Here is a 20,615-nt window from a genome sequence, read left to right as displayed (position 1 = left end):
TTTATGCTGGTTATTGCATTATTTCTTCACAAGACACTTAATCTCACTTTATACAAGTTATTTAACTATGAGAGCGTACATTTGAAAAAGTGTCTGTATTTTCAGACACCCTTAGTTAGATCTGTCTTCTGCGGGAGATGATTTACCTGAATCACCTTTTCAGGCGTTGCGCCTGAAATGTAAATTGAAGTAATTATAACAGAACGCAAGATTTTTTCTAACGGCAGCAAGAACAGATGAACATTCACCTTCACGATATGTGCAAGAAGGTCCTTTTAATTTCTTCACGTAAACCGGTGGGTCAACTTTATTGCTCAAGTCAAACCAGTTCAGAAGATTTCCGGTTTCAACTCCACATCCAAGAGAAAGACGACGCACTTCCTCCATTCCCATGTCATGGTTCCACATGTTAACTCCGGTTAGTCTTGACGAAAATGTCAGGTTATTTTGGTGGAAAATGATAGTTACAACTCCTGTTCCTGAAATTAAAAAGTCATTTGTCACACGCTGTTTATGACCCAATGGGTTTGCCGTAGCCTGCAGTGCAGACGTTTATTTTGGGTGAGAGCTAGATACTTTGTTCGGGTAACTGAGCGGCCATCAAGGAGTAGTACGTGAGGAGGTATCAATCATTTCAGTTATGGATAAGGCCTGCATCAAATAACTGAACTTTATTCCACGCCGAAGAAGCATAAGACAATTTCCCTACGACCATATTCCCCTGTCACTAGTCATTTAGCCTCCCTACTTCTCCATAGGGCGCTTTTTCTCTACCTTCAAACCTCTAATTTCCGAATCCAAGCGGTTGGTGCGCAACCAATCAAAATGCACTCGCTCGCTAAAAATACGCCTGAATTGCAGACTAGGCACTGCGTGGATTAGTTGCATAATGATAATTAAAATGAAAATCGCTATCTTCTTAAGGGCTAAAGTAATTGAATTGTTCTTCTTCAAAGCGATTACTTATAGTTGTTGTTTAAAATAACAGCAATGATTTGAGCTACTCTATTTTGCGTGTAAAGCACAAAGAACATAAGGAACAGCGTTGTATGAACATCATTTTATTGCTACATGTATAATTTACCTGATATTAAGGGTTCAGCGCTCAGCAATCTGTTAAAACCAAGCATTTTTCCATCTTGGTAAATTTTCCAAAATCCATGTTGATAACTCCAAGAAACACATATATGACGCCAGGTGTGTCTTTCGACAGAAATGCGTGATGAACTACAACACGAAATAGTGCAATAGACCATATTCGTATTCTCGGTATAGGAATGGAACTAGCTTGTAATGGAGGCTTATAAATATCATTTGCATTTTAAAAGACTCCTCACATTAGCCTCGGTTGCAAGCTAGTTCCAGTCCAATACCGTGAATACGAATATTGCCTATTATTCGATAAAATATCAACCATATATACTTCTCAAACTCAGTAACAATTCATCGAGTTTAAACAAAGGAAATCATGAAGGTGACAGTGATCTTGAACAGCAGATATTTTAGATTTCACCAGTTTTAGTCGTATTTTCAACTCTCTTATCGGTGTTTGGAAATGTGATCAAACACGGTCTTTCTTGTTTGATATATAACTTGACTAAACTAAGCTTCTCGAAAGCTTAGTATATACCATCATTATAGGTAATCATGCGCGTAACCAATTGTTGAAGGACTAGAAGCGACGCCGAACGTTATGCTCATGGCTTAGAGTTCCTTTAGCAGCTTCTGGATCAGGATCTGTTATCCTAGATTAATCAAATCGTGGTGCATCAAAAAACCGATGAATCCTCTGCGGGTAGGGATTGATCGGTTCCTCTGACTCAGAATTGACCCTGATCCAGATCAGCCAAAAGGAACGTATCCTAAATAACTGAAGTTTTAACAATACAGCCTTTAACATAGTATGTGAAATAAACCTGACAAAAAAACTGATCATGTGCACCATACATCCAACAATGAGTCTTGAAAAAGGGGTCATATCTGAAAATGCCATCGTAGCTCCAGATATGGCAAACCTGGTATTCTTTTAATTACAATTATGTTAATCGTACGAGAACCTTTAGTTACGCAGAGGTAAAAAAACATACTCACATAACATTTTCGTAAACTGATAGTCTTAGAGATGTAAAATTCTGATCTATGCTAAAGGCTGGTGTTTTCCCACTCTCGCTGGCTGATGTGTACTTCATCGATAGAGTGGCATAGTTATCCTGTAACCAGTAACATACTGTCAATTTGTTGATTTGTGTACGGCTTGAGACTGGGGCAGTAATAACAAGTTGCCTGCTGCGGCGTGTTTCCAGTATGTAGCGTTTGTCAGGTACACTTCCTGAAAAATAAAGTTGTGTAAACTCCTAATGCTACAAATTTTACCTCGCCCTTCCTTACAGGCAATGCCCAACTTCGCGTTTCTTCAGATTTCTTACCCTCGTCATAACCTGCATAACTTGCAATGCCTTTTCCAGCTCTTGTCAAGTCGGTCGCCATCTTTAGACTCCATCTCACTCTAGCATCATCCTGGCTTATCCAGCCACACCATTCATCAGATGCGTTACATCTCCCTGACACAATAAACAAGAACAATCTTACTTTATTAATACTAATCAATATACTTGTGTGAATTGTCTTTAGCTCACCCATAGACTACGTCTACGTCAAAATACATTTGGTGGTTTTAACTTTGACACTGTGGAAACAGATTTTCTTACGTTATCTTTTAAACCGGAGATAAAAGTTTATTAGTATTACCTTGACAGCAATAAGTCTTATGTAAGCGACAAATATCATATTATGGAAAGCACCACCGAGAAATTTCATGTTGGTACAAAATCTGTTGATCACAATTCTTACTAAAAATCCTATAGACTTGATTCGCCCAAGGTCCTCCTCGGCCATTTTCTCGACACTGTGTAGAGCTGCCATATTTTTTATAATTCAGGTTAGCATCAGGACCTCCCAGACACTGTCCTCCATTCTGCACCGCAAAAACATCAAGCTTCAGATCATAAGCAACCTTTGCACAACGTCTGATGGCTGCCGGTCTCTGCACATAGCTGCCATCTAACAGCGGGCTCATTGCTTCCAGTAAAGGAATGGCTCTTTCTGGGTTATCTTTATAGCATCCTATGTCTTTAATATTATCAACAAGCATGTTTACTGTCGAGACAAGGAAAAAAAATAGTCTGATGTTAAAGAAAGAGGGATTTTTTTTAAATTTTGTTGATATATGAATGTTATTGAATTAGCGTAAAGTTGGTGCTGTGAGCGTATAGGTTCACGTCATTTTAAATGAAACAAATGCTTATTAAATAAATAATTTGTACAGCTGGTAGAAATATTAAAGTTTTTCTTTTTGATCAGAATATCAAATGCCGAGTTAACAATTTTGCAAAGTTCTTGAAAAGCTAGTTACATGTAATGGAATTATTTCGCGAGCGGTCGCTTGTTGTTGTCTGTATTGCATAACTCAAACCTAAAGGATGAAACAATAGGAACTGACCAGGAATGCCAAATGTTTAGGAACTAATTTAGAGCTGTATCTATACAACAACTATCCAATTTGTTTCCAAGGTTCAGCAGTTCAAGTCTAAAAGCACTGACAACTCTCTTCATTGACCACAGTAACTTCGCCGCACTGACGTTTAAATTATAATTTTTTTTCTTTTACAAAACGTAAAACAGTGATCACCTGCTAAACAACCAAAGATTTCAATTCTCATTGCAACCATATTAACCCAGGTGCGAGGATGAATTCGGAGAAACCTGGACAGTATGGGAGGGCTAATTATATTTACAGCTAACGAGTTCTGGTCTTTGTTGGCGTTGAAAACCTAGAAGGAAGAGGAATATAATGACAAGAAGTTGTATTAGTCATATTTGAAGGCCTTTATAAATCAGAATTGAATTCACAATTCAAAAGTTCACACTGTAATGGCCTGACTTTATAGCGACACTAGCCAACGTGCTGAGAATATCACTAAGTCATGACCTTTACTGACTCCCGCGCATGCATTGCTGGCTAAAGCTGCTAACTAGGACTTATTGTTCAAAACTCGGTCATTGGATGACACAATTCAATAGTTTTCGAAACAATAGCCTCCTTTTGGCGCAGAAATATGCTCGGATATTTGTCCGCGGACATTATCTGTTCCGAGAACCGAACAGTTTTCCGAGAACGTAGCTCGAGGAAAACTGTGAACTTCGAGAAACAGATAATGTCCAAGGAGAAATATCCGAGCGCATTTTCGCGCCAAATGGAGGTTATTGTGTTTATTATCCTTCTAATATTTTTCGCAACACGCGCGGCTTTGAAAATTGGGGAATATCACTCGGATACTCCCTTGTTTTAGTTGGGGAATATTCAGTCACGTGACGCGTTTAGACCAATTGTGTGCGAGCGAAAATATTTGATGGCTAATAGGAGCCATTATGCCACGCTCCACAAATGTGGTAAGCGTACGCGTGATTTTTGAGCGTTTGTACTTTTATTTTAGTTGGTTTTTTTTCATATTTTGGAGACGTTTTTACTAAAACAATTATTCTACTCGCGCTTGTTGGATATGAGATGATTATAGCCAACTTGGCGCTACGCGCCTTGTTGGCTATCATCTCATATCCAACAATCGCGAGCAGAATAATTGTTAAATAATCACAGTCTTTCATAAATTAGGATAACATTACATTCACCCCCGGTACAGTATTTGATATTTCAGCTAATCAGTGAGTTTGATACCTTAGCATAAAACTGAAAGTTGCTTCCCACCGAACTGTACGATAGGACAAAACTGCTGACCCACTCAGCAGCATCGTGTCGTCCCTGTGTGACAAGGCTTTTTATGGTAGCAAGAGTTCCAAGGTCAACCTGTGAACAAAAGGAAATGTGATTTTCAAAGATCTGATAAAAAGGAGTTTTGAAATGAAGTAACAAACCTCTTTCATCGGATATGACGTTCATGTAGGAACTTCAAGCTAGAGTATTGATGATCCAACGGAATTTATATCGTAAGAAGACGATTAATAGCACATTGATGGGCCAAACACTCTATACGACAAACGATTTTGACAGGGTTTTTTCGGTGGAGCGCGAGGCGGGCTGAAAAGAAGAGCACAGCATTGAAAGACCATCTGCAAATGTTTATTACCAAATTCTTTGTTCTTAACAAATTCATTATCGGATGATGCTGTAAAGCAATCACAGTGGCTGAAAAAATGAAACCACAATTCCAAGCTCGACGCGCAAAATACACTGATTAAAGTGGTGTTAACTTTTAGCAGTCTAAAGGTTATGAGAGAAAAGACAAATTCAGTGCAATTGAAATAAAAGTTAGCCCCAGAAGCTTTACTAGTGAAATTCCAAATTCATTGAGGGTGGAGAAGGAGGGAGGTCTAGATAGCGTTTCACGGAAAATATAAAAAAGACCATTTCACAACTCACGAAAAATAAAATGGGCCATGTTTCCGTCCACGTTTCGCGGGAGAAAAACAAGACTAAAAGGATCTTGAAACTTATCATCTACGCCATTCCTCTGCGTCCATTTTTGTGCGCGTGGCAAAACGATACCAGTTCAAAGGACTAATGTCAAGGCATCTTACGGATAATCAAAATCATGGTACGCGAAGAATGAAACATTTATTTGTCATTTCAGGAGAAATTATCTTGGAAAATCACAGTTCACGGCTACTATCGTTACTATTCACAAAAACAACTAGTCATTTCACATTTCACGGAGAAAAAAAGGTAGTTCACGAATCACGAAAATACCCTTTACCAGCCTCTCCTTTTGCCAACGCTGACAGCTATGGAGCCTTTCGTCTAAGTAGGTGTGCAAGCTTTCCATAGTCAGTCATTAATTGAAAATAGCTCCAGTCAGTTCTGATCATGTTAAGCAAGGTTACAGTTGACCTCATCGTTTTTCCCGTTTCGTTTTTGTTCAGTCAGTCTCGTATTCTCGCTGATGTCCGGCATAACGAACTGTTATAGGTCTGCGGGTTACGGAGATGTTGTAGGGCTGTAGGACGTGCCCGATGGTCTCAAAAGTGTCCTTGTGCAGGGTATAGTCTTGCCTAGTGTTTCCTATTTACTATTTCCAAACCAATAAATATAATAACCTTGGAGATTTTTCAATTCTGGTATAACAGTTCTGTGCACCTCATTTAGCGAGGGGTAAAGAAACTCTCACAGAAACCTATCTGTTATTATGATTTTTCTTTTTTTTTTAACAATTTGGGGGTCGTGTATTTAAATATTACGATTAAAGAGTGTTCTCACATACCTGAAGCCACTGGCTAGAGTCTGATAAGGCCGCCACCCAAGCTCCAGGCTTACCGTTTTCTGCTGTGGTGTAGAGCCTCGCGCGGGGAGCGGAACCGAAGTTTGAGGAGGCAGTTATAGACGCGTTAGGTATTTGACCATTCTGCATTCCCAGGGAATCATAGCACGGAATCTGAGACTTGTTATCTTTACCTGATAAAATAGTAGACATAGATCGAATACACCATACAAAGATGTTGGGCTAAGAAGAGTGACAAATCAGTTCTATACACGTCATGATGCCAAAAAATAACTGGCTTACATTCCACTTGAGTGAGGTTGACATAAACAATTGCCTTTGTTCACTCAGTACAACAAATTTGATCTAAATACATGTTTCACCACCGGACTAGGACGCGGTAGGATTTGGACTTTGTGAAGTCGTATTGTAAAGATATGTTGCTACATTGACTAACAAGAACGTTAAGTGAGAGACAGGAACCAGTGAAATTTAGGATAGGTAATCACAAACTAAGAATTAAAATTGGTAGATATGATCAAATTCCAAGGGTTAACAGACTCTACCCTATTTGTGAATCTAATCAAATTGAAGATGAATCTCACTTTCTTATGTATTGCATTAAATACTCTATTCTAAGAGATAAATTTTATAGAAAAAGAGAACATATCGTTCCGATCTTTTAAACAATAAGATGCCACTGTTTGATGCCACTGTTCAGTTCCAAATAAAAAATTAGCCGTCGTGGTTCACGTTCTCCAAAATACGTAGAACTGCATGTCATTTCATGTTGTTGTTTGGCAGAGAATGACCATTCATCTGCTTGTTTAGTAGTGACGTTCTTCTTGTCGTTGCTGTCGTGGTTTGCTTAAACTCTCCAGTATTTTGGCCCGCTCTCCCACTAAAAAGCTGTTCAGACAACCGTTAATTTACAAAGCTCATTGAATGCGAAAGGACAAAAAAAAAGCCATTTGCAGCATAAAAGAATTCTGCTATGGAGTTTTCAGCAGCAACTTAGCTACTAAAAGACAACCTTAGTGTAAAAAGCATGGAAAACAGAAGCGAGACTTACCAACTGCACAACCGTAGTATTCAACTCTAAGGCATCCAAATAGACGGTATCTATACGGGTAAATCCTCACAAACTGGGCTGTGATACGAGGAATCAGAAAGTGGCTTACCACGGTGTGACGATCAACATTACCAACAAATATCTGCACACGAGAACAAAATTCGTTAGTAAAAGTTCAAAATTGATATTCAATGAATATGAGTTCACCTTAACAACATCAACAAGGATAGTGGTACTAATGACGTCACGAAAATGTTACCCCCGGTGTGACTGAGACAAACAAACCATTCTCACTGAGTAAGTGCCATTTATGTTAGATCAGTGTGTACGGAAAATAGTTTACATGAGCACGAAGGCGCGACATTAATCGATTAATGTTAAAAAAAAGAATTGGATTCGAAATAACGCATCAAAATACGAATACATTTCTTGTACCTCAGATACAGAGAAAAAAACTTCATCACTGTACCCGACATTCAAGTGAATCCCTCCAAAGAGGCTCTTCGTACGTAAAAAATGATTTAAGATTTAAGCCAGAAAACAAGGAAAAGGCACGACATGACATAACGAAATACGTAAATTCGATCCAATTCGCCGCCTCGCCGCTAAAGAAAGCTCAAAGAAAAACAGGCAACCCAGGTCTGCTCTAAATCTACAGATGCATTTCTTAAAAATAATGTGGACCAGGATCAATGATCCAAGATCGTCTGCATAGTGGTGTATCAAAGGAACTGATAAATCCTTGCCTATAGTGAGCTTATCGGTTCTTTTGATATATCATGGTCGAGTTATATTAGATCATTGATCTGATCCTGATCAGGATCACTGATCCCAAATGGCCGTGATTTTGTTCTTATCGCGATTTTGTTTCACTGTACGTGTTCATATTTGGTCAATGTCTCTTATACTTTCATCTATTCGGTTGAGTTTTTTTATCGCGAGGATGAGCTGTACAAAGAAGTTGCTTTACTGCGCCTTATAAAAGCGACCAACGACATTCAAATCACTTGAACCGACACATCGCCCAAAGGATTTTGGAGAAAACAGTTTTCATTTGAACAAAACGCAATTTTAAAAACTATTTGCGAAAACGTTCGCATTAGCCGCCGTGTAGGCTCACCATACGTCTTCTCACAAATTGTCAATAAAGTCAATAAAGGAGGCGTTAGGTGACTTCAGAGTGAAGTTTGAAAGAAATTTCTTCGCACCTAGTAGCAACTCTGGAAATAAATACCAGAGCGATGCCTTACATAGTCAACAAGATGCGAACAATCATTATTTTCCAACGCGCGGTCACAATACCACCGACTCGGATTCCTAAATCTACGTCACATAAACTTCGGCCATTTAATCAGCGGGGCGTGGGGGGAATGTGAAATATGCGTAATTTGACATGGTAAAATCTCTCGTTTATTCGATCAAAACTCTTTTCAGAGGATTTCTTAGCGTGACTTTTAGATTTAGGCAAGAAGGCATACAAAGAAATAGGTTATTGGCATTTGAACATATACCTTTACATTTCTATTTTGTCGATATAACGACAGGGTGCTACTGGCGTTTCTTCTGTAAGATAGGAAATACTTTGTCACCCAAAAATCAAATTCCTGTTTTCCTTGTGTAGCAATCTTTGTTATGCTCGCCACGTAACCAAAATTAACTTGAAGCCACTGATAGTACTGAGATGGATACTGACACCAGCCTCCTGTAAAGCCAACAACTTCGTCAGGTAGAGCCATGTGAAGTCTTGCTCTCTCAGGCGCTGATCGACGTCGGTAGTATGATGACGCAGTTATGGCAGAGTCATGGATTCTGCCGTCCTGCATTCCCAGGGGTTTGTAACAGGCAGGAAGCAAAGGAGCAAGGAATTCTAGACAAAATGAAGTTAACAAATATATATATATGCCTGAAAAGAGCAAAGGTGGCAAAATTTAAACCGAAACAATGCGCATTCGCAGGTCAGAATTAGCTAGAATTGCCAATTATCATGGGATGTATTTTGACTATGGACAATATGCAGCAATCTTTTGATGGTATATTATTGTCAACATTGTTGACTACGAGTTTGCTGAATAGGGCATATGAGACTCGTGTTATGGCACAGTATGGTCGCTGAGCTCTGTGGGTGACAAATGAGTTCTGGAGTTTCAGCGAAATCGGGTAGAATGGAGAAATGTGGGAAAATTTGCTGGGCGAGGTCTCAAGCGATCTCTCTATTCCACATAAAATGCCGGTGCAGCTTATTTTTGACTGAAACATACCCTGATGAGAAGCCCAGGGTATCTCACTGCAGGACTCTTTACTGAAGGAAACGTCATCAATATCAATGGAAGTTTCTGAACATGTTCCCTCTATTACTATCTGAAAATAACAAATATATGCTACTATGGAAGGCAGTGTTCGTACAAGTCATAAACGCTGCTGTCGCTGCATGGATCATCGGAAACTGGTTATAACAATCCTAACGCGTGACTTTGATTCACTGCAGGCTAAACAAAACAACTCAAAAAACTAAAAAAAACAAGTAAATAAATAAATAGATCAACAAAGTTGCGCAAACAAGACATAAGTGTGATCACTGGGATTATTATTATTATTATTACTATTATTATTATTATTATCATTATTATTATTACTATTATTGTTATTACTATTATTATTATTATTATTATTATTATTATTATTATTGCTATGGACTATACGCTGCCAATGCATTGAAGTATTTTTTTCAAATGGCTAACAGGAGTTACTCAGTCCTGACAAAGGCATAGAAGAGGTTTATGGAAGATATAAATACCGTTTTCTATGATAAGTTTACCTATCCTGTCAAAAGTAAACACGTAAGGCTACACGGTTTGGACCTCGGGGCGGAGCCTTCCGTCCTTAACTTAGTTGAGTACCCATGCAACCCAGGTTATTGACTTTACACTATTAATCATTACCCTTGCCATTTTATTCATGTTTATTGACAGTTGAACAAAACTCCAGTTGCTGGTCCGATGAGATGTTCTCCACAGTTGTTGTGTTGTGTTTGATCTGCTCATTAACACTTTTAAGTGTGCACCATGCCCCAAACCTATTCGGTACCAAAAGCGCATACACTTCCATTCCTCGCCGTCAAGCAAGGGAGATGTTATGGTACTTCCTAGCTTGTTGCCACCTGGTTTTAAGCTCAAGAAGCCGCCTAACGAAGAAAAACATAGAAATAAAAGTTATTTGTGTTGCTGGAAATTGCCTTTTTTTTCTTCTCTAGGTCCACAACCGCACGGGGCATAGCATTTCAATTATTTTATCATTGCTCTCCTTTCTTTTAGCAGATTTTCAGTTGCAGATTTATCTGAAACGTTTGACCGTCAGTGCTTCAACAAGTATAGCAAATATCGTTTTTAATTATAGTTTTTCATTATTTTTTATGTACGGATTTCGTTACAAACTAAACTGAATTCGAGTTGATAAACAGGAGTTGCATAATATAAACACACTCTAAAAACCTTTTTTTCCCGTGTGATGGTTGATCAAAACCCAGGGTCCACTCGTCTTCCAGTTACACATATTGTGGTTAAAATAGCAGTGAGGGCTCTTAGGACCAGCTGTTGACAATGAAATTCCTATGGTTAATTTCCTGAAGCGTGCTGCTAAATCATCAAACGTAATGGAAGTGTTAAAACCTAACAGAAAACGATAAACAGCAGCAACGTGCGTTCTTGGTTAAAGTTGTCCCACAGGACACTCAAGTAAGAAATTTTGTCAATTGCAGTTTTCGATTTTGTCTGGAAATTCTCAGATGTCACTGGAAGTCGTCGAAGTCTTTTTCGGAGTCGGTTCAGGTAATAAGAACAGATCTTTTTTCTGAGGGAATAAAGGCGAAGCTTCCTTAGTCGCTGTAATGTTGTGTGAAAAATCACCTATCGCACCACATAGTCAAGCACAGTCTTCACTCATTGTTTTTAATGTATTTTTAAGGAAAGCCTAATGTGAGGTTACACCAATCACCGTGCAGATAGTCAGGCCGACTTTTCAACCCCTTTCCTCAAAACCCGTTTCAAAATCTTTCATTTCATAAAAATGCAATGAAATTACCCCGTTCTGTGTTTAGGTGGCAGCGTTCCTCAAGTACCGTGACATCGTCCACAGCAATATCTCCTTCACTTCCTTCTTTGGTTACGCTTTCCAAAATAAACTGAAAATAAATACCTGAAAGTGAGGCAGGCTTTCCAATGGAAGAAAATAACGGAATAACCACAAAAGTTTTTTCATATAGCTATGTTCCCTTTAACCAAAGAAACAGATAATGCTATATCTTTAATTAGAAGACATCTGCTACTGTACCAATGCAAATGCTGCAATCTGATTGGCTGAGCTATCTCGTACTCGGGGTCGTCTACAAAACGCCAACCTTATCTCGTTTCCCAAAAGTTTCAAAGGAAAATTTAGAAATATTATTGAATATTAAATTCAGATAAAAATCTAGAAGATTTGAAGAAAAGCATTTATCGCAACTTTAAAATCACGAAATCGTTAAAACAAAATGTGTACAGTACTGGAAGTTCAAGCGACAATTGAGTCCACACACAATTTGCTAAAGCGTGGAGTCTGTAGAGAAACGAAATCGGAATTTGTCATTTCAATGCAATTTATATAGAACTCTTCTAAAACAATTAGAAATTATATTCTCTTGCCTTCGGCCTCATTAACCATCATGTAATAGTAATCGAGAGCCAATAATCAAATTGTCGTTGGTATGAATCTACTAGCGTTCTATCACGAATGACGCTCTCTTACTGGCTGCACTACACGGAATCTACTCTGTTATAGATAGTGAGTAGCCTATCAGTGTGCGGTTGTTAAATCAAAGCGGGTGACTGTGAGTTGGTCATGAATAATTCATCAGTTGCAGGTTGTCGAATGGTTAAACTGGTGAAGGTAGTGGGTTCTAAACTTGTGGCCTATGTACATCCGCCCCCTCCCCTAAAAAATAAGGGGAGTGGAAGGATGTGCACAGGCTAAAATCTTGGTGTGCCGACTTTAATTTCTCCAGAGCTGCTAACGGATGGTTGGGATTATATAGGTATTGGAAAATAATAAAAAAAAAACGTTCAAGCCATAAAAGTTATGTGATTATACAAGAAAATCAGACAGAATTAACACGCGCAAGAAAAACCGTTCTGAACGTAAAGCCTGGCATATGATTTTTGGCAACGCTTTGGTCATAGCTATCGATGGATCAAATTATACACCCATCTTTGTTGTATACCAAATATAATCTTTAATTTGGGAGCTCTTGTTTGATTCCAAACGAAAAAGATCAGTCAATCGCTTTGGCAGTCATTTCAAAAAGTTTACGGATGAAACGACTGTGGACACAGGTGGTCCAAGCTCAAGCTGTGTGTTGCTAAGTCGAATTATTCTGATTTCTCGAATTTCAAATCATGTGATTTACGTTCGTGTGGGTGAAACGATATATTGTTGTGACTTTTCAGCGAATTGGGAAGCAATAAAACGTTACTCAAATTGTGTTCGGTGTCACAGGGAGTCAGGCCAACTAGGAAAATCAGTTTCACTGTGCATGATTACTGGTGGAGTCTCAGCCTGCAAAGAAAGTCGTGTTTACTGCGTAATCTAATCACTCCTAGCTTACAGAAACAATCAAAACCGCAACTTAAGGGATAAATGAACGACCCCTAATTTGCATATCATTTGCATATTCTGATAACGTACTACAACTCGTAACTTACTAATGCAATTGCGACTTAAAAATGGCGGCTGCTTCTTTGCGTTTTCGAAGTGTTTGTGAAGAAGATGTAGAAAAAGTTTTTGAATGACTAGTAGATTTACACTAGATTATTTGCTCTCGATTTCTATGCGTGATAATTCATCAGTTTATTTCTGTCACTCGATAGAAATCTCGAGCTCATAATCTAGCTGTTAAATAAGATGAAGAGGTGATGTGGCCTAGTGGTCAGAGGCCGCTTTTGTAATCCGGGGATCCCAGGTTCGGGGGTCACGAATCCAACTTCTCCACTTCTCAGTTGTAAATCAGCCTCCAATTATTCGGGATTTTTAACAATTTTTCAGTTTTAATGACAAGATTTCTTTCTTCATATATTCTTACTGTCCCCAATTAACACAGCAATGCTGAGTATCATGACTTAAATAAAGTGTTTTTTTTCTAACGAAAATCCCCATTGATGCGTAATGTAAGACCACAGTTATATTGTTATTATATATTTAAGAAATAGAAAACATGTACCGTTTTGCTATCGAGTTATAGAAACACGAGTGGAAGTTTGAGAGAACGAGAAATGCTTTGGGAACACGAGCCGACAGGCGAGTGTTTCCACCGCTTTTTCGAGTTCTCCTAAACTTCCACGAGTGTTTCTATTTTTCACAATTAGATTATAAGCTCGAGATTTCTATCACGCATAGAAATTGAGAGCGAATAATCTAATTGTTTTAGTATAAATCTACTAGTCGTTCAAAACTTTATCTAAATCCTCTTTACAGTCACTTAGAAAATGCAAAGAAGCGGCTGCCAATTCGTTAACAAGCACACACTGCATGCTAGGCTATCAACAACAGAATAGATAGTGAGTGGCGTAGCCAATCAGCGAACGGCATTCGTGATAGAACGTTGATAGATTTATACTAAATCATGTTTTTTTTATTTCTTTTCTCGACGAAAATAAGAACAACTTGTTTACTTTGATTATCAAAACGTAAATTCTACTAGTATACTAATGCAAATGCTTTAATCTGATTGGCTAAGCCGTTGCACACTATCAGCCATTAGCGTGCAGTGGCTTGGTGTGGTCGACAAAATTGCAACGTTTCCTCGTTTCTCCAAAGTTTTGAAAGAACATTTACAAACAAATGCATAATCAAATTCCTGAGAAGATTAAAAGGAGTGCATTTACGGTTTCTTGACTTTAAGAAAGCTCGAAATTTTTAAAGAAACTGATAAGTGCGCGTACGCAACTTCAAGTGTCAAATTCACAATTCATTCCCCTCGAATTCTCTAAAGCGTGAAATACTAAGGCCAGAAATAACTACTGGAATCGTTATTTGAAGGAAATTTCATTTAGAATTCTACTAAAACAATTAGATTACTTGCTCTTGATTTCTATGAAGCGATAGTTGATTCGGCCTTCGGCTTTATCAACTATTACGTCAGAGAAATCTCGAGCTAATAATCTAATTGTTAAATAGAAAAACAATTTTAAACCAATCAGCGCGCGTATTTTCTTTGGGCTTTTTTCTAAATATACATATCAGAAGCAGCTATGTGCTTCTGTTTATATCTAATATATGGCTAGACACTGATTTTAGTAAGCAAACCTTGAAACGATCCTCAGCTTGTAATGTAGCCTGAGTAAACATCCATTTGTCTCCTTGGTTGCCTGATAGACTCCAAACAAGCATCTCTGAACTGTTAGTTGCTTGGAATACATTTAGTTGTCCTATGTGTTTACCAAACATATGATACCAGAACTGAAGACATATCACTGTACTAGGCTCTATCCATTCACTCATCAAACGTGCGCGGTCTCCTTGACTACGCCTTGAAGCTTCTGTATAAATGTAAGCACCTGTTCAACAAGATCAAAAATTAATAGAGCTGTTTGGTAAAAGCAATTTTCTTTGTAATCCAAAGGAGTTATTACGAGAAAAAAAATACCTTTTTGAGAATATGTGGTGTGATCATATCTTGGCCCAGTGTTTGTTGAAGGAGTATGCCCAAAATTCAGATCCCACCGATTTTCCATACTGTTATCCTGCTTCAGTCCACAAAAGCCGTTTTCAAAGCTACAGAGACCTTGGTTAAACATTAAAAAATACATAATGAATTCGGGTTCATCTTTATTTGTTTTTTTCCTCGAAATACGCCTGCTGTCCTTAAATTCTTAAAGTTACTATTTACATATAAATTTCAATTATTCTTACTAATAACAGTGAACTTAAGAAAGGTGTATGGGTAACTTCGTAAAATGAATGGAAGATAGGGAGTGTTAAAAAATGGGAGATCGTTCATGAATGAATTCAAGATACCCCGGGTCCATGCCATTGCCATCTGTGCTAGGTTTCCCCGTTAAACTGTTATTTGTAATTACTAATCAAAATATACTCGCCTTTAAAGTATTTGTCACAGTCAGTTTCGGAGGTGTTATCTTTACAGTTGAGATTGTTCAGAGGACATTCACTTGATCCTGAAAAATTACCAAGCCTTTGTCAACCAAGTTTGATTGATTGATCAGTCGATCGATCGATCGATCAAACATTCATATTTATTTTTCTGCCTGTAACAGCTTAAGTTTATCGGTTTTGTAAGGACCATTGTGGGCTGTGGACCATTGTGTTTGCGTTTTGAAAACTAGGTTGAACAGTTTCAAATCTTTGTTATCAAAGGAAGACGTTTTGAAAGTGATATATAAAGTAGTTGCACAAGTTTTTACTGACCACAAATTGAAGGCAAGTGGGATCCATCTTGACAAACTGGAAGGTTGTCCCGGCGGCACGTTGAGGACCATGGAACGCATGCACCATCTGCGCATTGAAACAAGTTACCTGAGCACGAGGTCCCTGCAAATTGAACACGGTCTTTTGAAGTAGCCTGCCCCGTTTCACATCCTCTTTTATAAGTTACGTAAATTATCTTTGCAAAACGTAAAATGTCATCTACCATGATCGGATTGAAATGAACTTAGCATCGTAAAAAGTTGTTCAGTTCCAGATTTACATTTCGCCCGCTAAATATATTTCCATTTGACAATTGCGTCTCTCGTAGTGGTGACTCACTATATGCGATAATTTACGGTACTTCACTTTTGGAAATACAAATCATATTGTCCAATAAAGAGACCTTTTATTTATGATTAGTCTATAATATGTGTAATTTTAACACCATGAAAGTGCACGAATGACAGATTATAGCCAAATATATCCAAGACTTCATTGTACTCCTACCACAAAAGCGCTCATCTGTACCATCTGAGCAGTCATCTAATCCATTGCATAGTTTATCGGATGGAACACAACCCCCCGAAGAACATGGTAACTCTACTTTTAGGCAAGTGCAATCCTTCTCGTCTGAACCGTCAATACAGTTGATGTCATTGTCGCAGCGATGTGTGGAGCTCGTGCATTGACCATTATCACATTGAAACTCATTGGGACTACAACTAAAGTCTGTCAATGATAAAGAGCAGAAATTTTTACCTACAAACTTCAATATCATTCTGAATTACATCTTATAATACAGCAACTGTACCGGTACACCACATATAACGAGTACGGTTAATTTTGTAACAGGTCTCTTTAGTGTTCTTGGTCGTCTTGATGGTTCCATAAATTATCTCAGCTTAGCAATTCCTTGGCTTGTGATGTGTTTTCGATAAGTAAAATTTTTTGCTGAAAAAGATTTTTCTTTTACGTTTTGCTATTTACCTGGAGACGCGTAGGATGGAGTCGTTGCACATGCCTCGGTTGTAATTGCGATGTTGTCAACAAGTATGCTGGGAGTGCCGTTCACTGCACTGAGGCCTTGAAATACGATCTAGAACACAGAATATAAGAGAGACTAAGAAGAAATTAAGACTTAGTAAAGGCGAGTCAATATATAAGGCGACTAACTTGAATTTCCTCTTGTGGTCTTAAAGTGATCGTCCCACTGTTCCATTTGTTTCCTTGGTAACCACGCAGTTTCCAAATTAAAACTTTCTCTTGGGGTGTTTTAATGTAAACTTCCAATGAAGAGTCGAACCTCGTAGGAAGTTGGAAACTAAAACGGAGGCAAAACCCAACGTCCTTGTAAAATGGTTTCCATGGCAACAATGGACTCTCAACCAGCCCACTAAGTAGTTCGTTGACCATTCCCAGGCCACCTGCAATTAAAAGGAATGAACTCAAATGCATGTTGAAAGGGCTTGGACTGGCAGTAGTCACAGTGGCAGATTATGAGTCCGTTTTACCAGATATTTTCCATCCTTTGACTGTCCAATCTTCGACGTTTTCTGAGTTAAGCTGTGCAATTAAGGCCACTATAAGGAAAATTAAAACAAAGAAGAGTACAATCAAGTCACATGCATGTCTTTTTTTACCAGTCAATCGATATTTTGAAAATCAGCGGCATGTATCAGATCGAAATGTTGAACATACGACGTACCTTCGACCTTAACATCAACAATCCTTCTTTTTCCCTTCTCTACTCCTGAGTCGTTAGTGAAATAGTAAAAGATCTATTATGAATGAATTAAAGGTTTGTTATTAAGCAATTTAATAGTTTGTAATCGAAGTCTGATTTTGTGGGACAGTTTAGAGGAGAGTACTTCAATATATTTACTTCCGGAAATTTTGACGGAATTCCTAAAAGGTTATGGATCGCGTTTGGCGCGGGCAGTACATATTTCTATTCACCCAGGAAGGGTGCATATTCTAAAACAACCAACTTACACGGCTAATGTTTGGGCTTCATTCCCAAAAATTTCCACTCTATTTTAAATGGTAATTACAAAACCCTATAGGTAACACAACAATTACTTACGTCTAATACTACAAAGTATTCGACTAGTAATACAATGGCAGCATTAGTAAAATGGCTCATGAAGTGGTCTAAAATCTAATGTCCATTGCAAAACTAAGCAAACACTGAATTCGCCTCAGCTGTAGTACATCAATCAACCAATCACAATTCCAGGAGACCCATCAGATATTTTGCTTTGTCTTGTGAAATAATAATATCCACTGTTAAAAAATCGATTGTTACCTCCATGGGGTGAATGCCAGGCTGAGCGATCACTTCAATGTCTTTCTCAAAAATATGTTCCGAGCATGTAAGCTTTACAGATGGGTTGACAAGGTATGTCTTACCAAAGGCGTGGAACTCAATTGTTAAGGGACAGTCTACCGGGCAGTACATACCCCGACAACAATATTTATAAGATGCTGCAAACAAAGAAAATATAAGTGTTTGATACATGTATTCCTTTAAAATAAATATGATGAATAACGGCGTCATGATGATTTAGCTGTTTAAAGTGTGCAAAACGTTATCCACTCCATAGATCACAATCCAGTATAAAGCACAGCTGGTTTTGTTTGCAAGCATTTATTGAAAGGCGATTAACTAACGAAGAAATAACTTAAAAGATCTTCAAATCAACAAAACATTCAACACTTGCCAGTGATACGAAGAGTAGATCCAAGAGCCATTTGTTTGGTAGTACCATCATTTGGGTGTTTCAGAGTGAAAGCCAAAACTCTTATTCCTGTTAAATAAAGCAACAGTTATGCCCACCAACTAACAATTACCTATCCAATTCATCACATACGAGAAATCGTAACTTCTTCTGTGTGCGAAAATTTACCCAGTGAATACCCAAGGCAGTTGAACACTATCAAAGAATGCCGAAGATCACTTGAAAGTCTACAACAATTCCGACTTATAAGTGACATAATGAAATATACTAGTCTACAAAACTTACCTAGCATTCTAACGTCCCTAGACTTCCGTAAAGCTTTTGATTCGATTAAATGGCCCTTTATAATGAAAACACTAGACCATTTTAATTTTGGTAGTGACATCAAGCGCTGGATTAAGATATTCTAAACGAGCACAGAAAGTGCGGTACAAAACAATGGTTTTATAACCAGTTGGTTTAAACCATCAAAAGGAGTTCGACAAGGTTGCCCACTCTCCCCTTATGTGTTTATTCTTTCTGCGGAGGTACTCTCAAATAAGATACGTCAGAATTCCAACGTGAGAGGAATCAAAGTCTTCGGTAAGGAAATCAAGCTGTCCCAATTCGCTGATGATACAACTCTATTCAATGCGGACATAGAATCTTTAGAAATGGCCTTGAAAATTGTTGGGGATTTCGAACGAATTGCTGGTCTGTCCCTAAATGTAAAGAAAACGAAGGCGCTTTGGTTGGGGAAATGGAAAAGTAATAGAAATAAGCCTCTGGATTTAAAATGGTTCCACAGCCCCGTTAAGATATTGGGGATATATTTTTCGTATAATATTAAGGAGAACAACGAGCTCAACTTCGACAAAAAGATCCAAAAGTTGCAAACTAAGCTGGATATGTGGAGTTCACGGGACTTAACGATATTTGGAAGAGCCATGTTAATTAAAACCTTGGGTATATCGCAACTTATTTATTCGGCCTCTAATCTGGATGTTCCCAAAGGAATTGTGGAGATGGTAAGAACAAAATCTTTTAAGTTCCTCTGGAAAAACAAAAAAGATAAAATAAAAAGATCAGGCCTTTACCAAGATCCAGACAACGGTGGAATACGCTTGACCGATTTTGATATTATGTTAAAAGCCCTAAAACTCGCCTGGATCCCGAGACTGTTGCGGACTTCGGACAATAGTAATTGGTGTATTATTCCAGAGCACTATTTCAGAAGAAGGGGAGGGTTAAACTTTCTACTAAGGTGCAGCTACGACACAAATTATTTTAAAGACCTCCCGCCCTTCTATAAGAAGATACTAGACTTCTTCAACGAATTAAAAACTCTTTACTCTTATGATCAAAAGCAAGAGTTAGTATTGTTTATTCATGGACGGGATACCCATCTTTCTTAGTGAATGGTTTAAAAAGGGTATTCTATCGATTAATGACCTATTAGATGAAAGTGGCAAGTTTTTAACATTCCACGAGTTCCGTGATAAATATTCCTGTGAATCCAATTTTTTGCAGTATTATCAAGTTGTTAGCGCTATTCCGGAACGCTTAAGGTCTCTAGCCAAGTGCTCCGACATCATGAACAAATCATTTTTTACCGGAAATAATAATATCTTTTCCGAATCGACACAAATTAATCTGTACAAGGTTAAGTCAAAGGACTTCTATAATTTGCTTAACGTCAAGATTCACACCGAAGATCAAACGGGCCCTAAACGTTGGAGCGAAAAACTCTCTTTAAAAAAGGACGTGTGGACTAAGATCTTTAAATCACTAAAAAACATTTGTAAGGAAACTAAACCCAAAGAGTTTCAATTTAAATTAATACATAGAAAGATAGTAACTAAGAAAGAATTATTCAGATTTGGTATTAAGGGGGGACGATGAGTGTCTATACTGCGGAGGTAAAGATTCAATTGAGCACTCTTTTATCGAATGTATGTTTACAAATTGTTTACCCAAAAAGTCTTGAACTGGTTCAACCAAGTGAATGCGTACCAAATTTCTCCTACCACAGAGGAGACCTTGTTTGGTATTACTGCAAGCTCCCACGACATAGCAATAATACGGAAATTCAACTACACTACTTTA

The 20,615-nt window shown here is 38.1% G+C and overlaps 1 protein-coding gene across 1 annotated transcript in view; it reads right to left on the bottom strand.

The window, feature by feature from the left end:
• The window catches only part of LOC110042286 (uncharacterized), a 78,222-nt gene that overhangs the window by 27,964 nt on the left and 29,643 nt on the right, over window positions 1-20,615 (bottom strand). The window contains exons 13-37 of the mRNA XM_020747649.2: window positions 18,513-18,599; window positions 18,098-18,276; window positions 17,498-17,570; window positions 17,304-17,372; window positions 16,966-17,216; window positions 16,780-16,888; window positions 16,300-16,521; window positions 15,793-15,915; window positions 15,465-15,542; window positions 15,014-15,151; window positions 14,674-14,924; window positions 11,419-11,518; window positions 10,830-10,928; window positions 10,281-10,522; window positions 9,600-9,699; window positions 8,853-9,208; window positions 7,342-7,483; window positions 6,273-6,463; window positions 4,733-4,861; window positions 3,689-3,830; window positions 2,851-3,156; window positions 2,427-2,561; window positions 2,092-2,329; window positions 1,085-1,227; window positions 249-479 (exon numbers count right to left, since the gene is read on the bottom strand). Of these exons, the coding sequence (XP_020603308.2) occupies window positions 249-479; window positions 1,085-1,227; window positions 2,092-2,329; window positions 2,427-2,561; window positions 2,851-3,156; window positions 3,689-3,830; window positions 4,733-4,861; window positions 6,273-6,463; window positions 7,342-7,483; window positions 8,853-9,208; window positions 9,600-9,699; window positions 10,281-10,522; window positions 10,830-10,928; window positions 11,419-11,518; window positions 14,674-14,924; window positions 15,014-15,151; window positions 15,465-15,542; window positions 15,793-15,915; window positions 16,300-16,521; window positions 16,780-16,888; window positions 16,966-17,216; window positions 17,304-17,372; window positions 17,498-17,570; window positions 18,098-18,276; window positions 18,513-18,599 (4,134 nt within the window). The remainder of the gene's footprint in view (window positions 1-248; window positions 480-1,084; window positions 1,228-2,091; window positions 2,330-2,426; window positions 2,562-2,850; window positions 3,157-3,688; window positions 3,831-4,732; window positions 4,862-6,272; window positions 6,464-7,341; window positions 7,484-8,852; window positions 9,209-9,599; window positions 9,700-10,280; window positions 10,523-10,829; window positions 10,929-11,418; window positions 11,519-14,673; window positions 14,925-15,013; window positions 15,152-15,464; window positions 15,543-15,792; window positions 15,916-16,299; window positions 16,522-16,779; window positions 16,889-16,965; window positions 17,217-17,303; window positions 17,373-17,497; window positions 17,571-18,097; window positions 18,277-18,512; window positions 18,600-20,615) is intronic.

The sequence above is a fragment of the Orbicella faveolata genome, unplaced genomic scaffold (genome assembly GCF_042242905.1).
Source record: "Orbicella faveolata isolate gen_17 unplaced genomic scaffold, um_ofav_v1 contig_35, whole genome shotgun sequence".
Classification (NCBI taxonomy): Eukaryota; Metazoa; Cnidaria; class Anthozoa; order Scleractinia; family Merulinidae; genus Orbicella; species Orbicella faveolata.
The sequence above is the reverse complement of the archived record's forward strand: the minus strand, read 5'-3'. Positions and strand labels throughout refer to the sequence as shown.